General features: G+C 25.1%; 1 protein-coding gene across 1 annotated transcript in view; it reads right to left on the bottom strand.

Annotated features, from left to right (window-relative positions):
* Positions 1 to 2,529: 2,529 nt before the first annotated feature.
* Positions 2,530 to 5,707, bottom strand: part of LOC119637124 (probable serine/threonine-protein kinase dyrk1) — a 26,950-nt gene continuing 23,772 nt past the window's right edge. The window contains exon 9 of the mRNA XM_038032961.1: positions 2,530 to 3,033. Coding sequence (XP_037888889.1) covers positions 2,741 to 3,033 — 293 coding nt within the window. The 3' untranslated portion in view covers positions 2,530 to 2,740. The remainder of the gene's footprint in view (positions 3,034 to 5,707) is intronic.

Raw genomic sequence — 5,707 nt, 5'->3', positions numbered from 1 at the left:
CGGTCAAGCTTATCAGCTTTGCAGTTAACGCTAAAATTGTAATATATCCTTAAAGCCATACCATCAATGCGATAAGATGCGATGAGGGCGCCATTGTCTTATAAATTTCAAATACTTATTATATAATATAATGTCTCGGTCGCAGTAAAAAATAAAACTAATGGTGAATTTTTAAATATATTTTTTTTTTTAATGTTATTTTTGTTGTTTTATGGGTTTTATTTACGATTAACTAACATAAGTAAAGTTTTTGTTCTCATTATTTTTATTATTATTTTTTTTTTTTTCGTACTTTTTATATCATTTTTTTTTTTTCCTTCGCTTCTTCCACCCACACTACACACTTGCTATGATTTAATATTTATTTCACTGTTTTTTTGTGGTGGTTGCTGTTTTATTATTATTATCCTTTTTCTTTCTTTTAGATTATAAATATATAGCGTTTATATGACGCGACGTTGCAGATAAACACGTTTTTATGCAAAACTAAACAAAAAATCAAACGTCTTCTAAAAATTGTTTATGCATAAAATTGTTGTTGTTGTTGTTGTTGTTGTAGTTATGTTTAGATTTTTTTTGTTGGTTTGTTTTTCTTTCTTTTTTGGTTAAAATTACACAAATTTAACACGTTTATAAAAATTAACTTAGACCAAAATTATAATAATAATAATAATAATAATAATAATAATAATAATAATAATAACTAACGTTTAAAATTAATACATAATTTTTAATCTTTTATATTATAATAATGCATATTCCTCCTTTTATACATGTATACGATTTGTTTTCTTTTTTTTTTCATCATTTTTCATTATTATATATTAATTATATTAAACTAATAATTATAATTAAAATAAATTTAAACATAAAAATCTAACAAATTATTTTTAATATTAATATATATTTTAAAAATATATGCTTTATCAATTTCTTTTCCATGATTTTGTAAGGTAAATAAAATAAGTCAAATTTTTCTGTTGTAAATTACAATAATTCGTGTTTGCTTTTCACCATTATTATTATTATTTATTTATTTACTTATTTGTTTTTTATTTATTTATTAATTTTTTTTTTTAAGAAAGTACGTATATATCGTCTTAAGCGCCGATTTTTGTCGCCGCAGTTTATGCTCAACACTAACTATACGATAAGTAAACTTTTATTTTCAAATATTTAACTTTATGCTAATTTTCAGACAAAGACTAAACCTTATTAGAAGAGCTTTTACGCAGAATGATAACTAATGAATTTTCAAGAATTTCATTTTAATTTTTTAACTGTTTTACATCCTAACTTTTTATTAGTGTTGAGTATATTCTAAAAAAAAAAAAAAAAAAAAAAAAAATTATTTTATGTATTTTTTTGATATATTAAATATTAAAAATTATTTTTAATCCTTGTTTTAGCTTAAATTCAAAGAAAAAAAAAAAAAACTTTATTTTTAAAATTAATTTGAAATGTTTCAATTGCAGCTATAAAGTTAAATTTTTTTTTTTAAATATTTTTTGTTATTTGCATAATATTTTCTCTTGTTGTTAAGGTTATTCTTTTAGGTTAAAATTAAATTGCTATGCTAACGTTTAGTCATGTAGGCGTGGTCTAGGAAGTAAAAGGGTTAAGGTGAGTATATGCATATATGAGTGTAAAATGGCGAGTTTGTGGGTTTAAAAGATTCGTCCAATTTTTTTCTCTTTTTCTTCTAAATATCTCGATTTTACTTTTTGCTAAAGTGTGTTCTTTTATTTTTTACTTTTTATTTATTTATTTTTTTTTAAATTGTAGTGTGCAAGAAAAAATAAATAATAATATATTGGAACAGGGATTTCAATTTATTTTCTTGTTGCAATTATTTGTAAATATTCTTTTCATCTTTATATATGCATTTTATCGTTTTACATAAATTTTTCTGCGTTATTTTGATTTAAATGAATTGAATTTCTCTCTACTTCTTGATGTCATTTTTTCTTTTCCTTTTGTTTTTATATTTTTTTTTTTTAAGTGTAGATTTTACGCGATTATCATTTTTTCCTATTCGCTTTTTATATTTTTAAGATTCTTTTTTCATTTACGTTATAAAGAAATTTTCTTGAATTTTGTCAAAATTTTATGTATATATATATTTTGCTCTATTTTATAAGGTATAAACTTTAGACATCTCTTTGTATGTGAATGTATATATATATATATATATATAATATATATACATATATATATATATATATACATATATATATACATATATTATATATACATATACATATACATATATATACATATATATATACATATATATATATATATATATATATATTGCGTGTGAATGTATGGGTGTATCTGTAGAGTTCATTTCATTATTTATAATTATACCAGGTTTACTTTTAATTATATTAGTTTTTAGTTCAATTCTTTTTAAGTGAATTTTATCTTTTTTAGTTTGATTTTTTTCCATTTTTCTTTAATAATATAATATAATCTTTAATCATATAAGTGTTATAATATTTGTTGCTGTTGTTGTTGTTGTTGTTGTTTTTTTTTTTTTGTTGGTTGTTATACTCTTATACAGAATATTTTTTTATTTCATGTTTAGCTTACTTTGCCTTCATGCACTCATTTTAAACTCTGTAGCAACTCTCCGGTTGTTGTGTCCATATGAAAATCTTGCCAGCTATCATATGATTTAGTTTTTTTTTTTTTTATTTTTATTTTCTTTTTTTTTTATTTACTTAACTTAATCCCGCTAACCCATTGTCGTCGCTGTCTGTTGTTGTTGTGTGCTGACTGCTGCACCGCCGCCACCACTACTACCACTGGTATTTGCTGCTCCATTATCAGAAGGGGCATCGTTGCCACCATTGCCATTATTATTAGCAGATTGTGTCGTATTTGACGCTTCGATAGAACCCGAACTTCCACTACCTCCTCCGCCGGCCCCGTTATTGCCTGCAACTGACGTTGAGACATTTGCAGAATTTCCTGATACGTTAGCGCTTGCATTATTACTCGCGTTACCTAGTGTATTGGTTTGTGAACCTAAGAAATAAGACATATATAAAAAAAAAAAAAACTTTTATCTTCATTTCTATCTTTGTTAATTCTCTGTTCTTTCGTTTTTCTCCCCTACTTCAACGATCAGAGATTTTTGCTTTCTGCAGCTACTTATCGACAAGGATTCACAATATATATATATAAAAAAAAAAAAGAAAAGAAATTAAATATCGCTACATAGGCTTTGATGTTGTTCTTAGTGGAGAAATTAATACAATATATAGCAGATATAGCTGCTTCGCTTTTTCGACGCTCCCGACAGAGGTAAAAAATTTATTGTATCCTCATTGTAAACCGGTCACCCCTCATGTCTTGTATCTTCTAAAAATATAAGTAGCGAGTTTCCTTTACTCAATAAATCTTGTCTTGGCATATTTATTACGGGGCAATGGCTTTGTGTGCATATATATGTATATACATATATATACGTCGCTTGTAAATTTGAAAATTATATATAACGCTTTTCAAATATTTTAATGAAGAGTACGTACTTCCTTTCATCAATTTTTTGGATAACATTTGAATCTTGCTTGAGATAAAGAGATCGATCCCCAATGAAGTTTATATATTCTTTTCAATTGGTTCTCTACGTTCGTCGGTATTTCAATCACAAATCAAGTTGGGAAATGGGTGGGTTGGCTTGGCCGCCATAAACGAAAAACTCTAGCAGAGATTGATATATGTTTTGATACAAATATTTTCTAAGGCCATTTGCCTGGTTCGTCGAACGTGGAATTTATATAATGTCTATACTTTTGCGAGTTTTTCTTGAATTTTTCATGGGTGTATAAAGCAAACAAAATTATTCTAAAACATTAGTATTTTTCAAATTATATTACAAAACTAATTTGTTACTGCATGCTATTCTCACTTTTATACGAGTTAAAGAGCAAGAATTTCACGTACACCAAAAAAATAAGAAAAAAAAAAAATGTTAGATAAGAGCCAAACACCATATATAAATATATATATAAAACATTTAAATTGTTGAGGAAAGAAGTGAAGAAAGCAAAACCAAAAGAGTAAGAAAAGACAAACAACACAACCAATTTTTTTTTTAGCACATTTTATTTCTCATTTAATTCTTTTAAAATTAATTATTAATATAGTATGTACTTTTTTGATGGATAAAATATAAAATTATGATTAAACTAAAATTATTAAAGCATGTTTTCTTTCTTTGTTTTTATTTTTATTTTTTCATTTATATATAAATATATTTATATAAATATATACAAATATATATATATATATATTTTTTTTTTTTTTTAAATTTTAACAATAAAAAATATCAAAATAAAAATGAAAAAATTTTGTAAAAAATGACGAACGTGAGACATGGGAATAAAAGTTAAAAATATAAATAAAGCAAAATACATTATATATGTACTTGAAAAACACAAAAAAAGAGAGAATCTAAAAAGGAAGTAATGCAAAAATTGTAACTCAACCATTTTTTTAAAAACAATTTTAACACTTTTTCATTGAAAAAGAAGACTTGTACTTTTATCTCTTAATTTTTTTCTTTTTTATTGTTTTTATGTACATATCAGAGACAACGAAACTAAATGACGAGATGGTTCAGCATTTCGTTCAAAATTCAAGTTACAAAATTACTATACTACTACGGCAGACATTTTACGTGTTCAACAATTATTAATAACTGCGTTAACGCTCTTAATAGGCAGCTGCTTTGACTGCTTGCTCTCTCATTTTCATTATTTGTATGGGCAAATTTAATAGTTAATAGTTTACTTAATATGATGTGTCACATTGCCTAAAACGTCAGCAAACCCGAATCCATGTTTTTAACTGAATGAATATACGCTATAATGCACTTATACAAGTGTGTTTATGCGAAAAACACCAAACAACAGATATGGTATCGTATGTGGCAAATGAAATTTGTTTTCATATCATCGTTTATTTCACATTTGCCAAATGTCGTGCAAATGGCTCCGACAAATTTCAATAAGACTTTCCATATCAAGAAATTTGACAAGAAAAAATAAGGTTATATTGTAGGAATAATTTATCTCTTTATCTAATTTACTTATTATTTATACATTTATGGATATTATACATACATAGATATATTTCTGCAATTTTTGACGTCAGAATAATGAAGTCTTGTACTATATGGAATACATTCTAAGATGTTCTAGAATATTCTATAATAGGGTAGAAATTTTTGGAATTTCTTCATATTTCTCTTTCCCTATCTATATAGAATATATTCATTGAAATTGATTGAACATAAAATAACATCAAACTCCCCATATATTGAATAAAGGACGCGAAAGGAAAACAAATCATATTTTCTACTTAGTTATTCGTACATACATATACTTATACATATGTATATCATTGCGCATATTCACAGAAAATTGTATATGATTCGGTTTTGTAAGCGTTTTCGAGAATTTGACAGACTAACAGAATCTTTACAAATTGCACAAAACTGATATTATCGTATACCCACTTGTAGGAAAAAAATTCTAAAAAGGTAACCTCAAGGTAAAATTTTTGGAAGAACTTAATATATTTATTATATTCAGACAGAAAGAATGAAAAAGAATGGGCGGAAGGGGGGGTGAGAAAGAAAGGAGGAAAGAGAGAGAAAGAGATAGAGAGAATATATTGCACAAAACTGATATTA

Source organism: Glossina fuscipes, unplaced genomic scaffold, assembly GCF_014805625.2.
Source record: "Glossina fuscipes isolate IAEA_lab_2018 unplaced genomic scaffold, Yale_Gfus_2 43, whole genome shotgun sequence".
NCBI classification, from domain to species: domain Eukaryota; kingdom Metazoa; phylum Arthropoda; class Insecta; order Diptera; family Glossinidae; genus Glossina; species Glossina fuscipes.
This window is presented reverse-complemented; position numbering and strand designations above follow the sequence as displayed.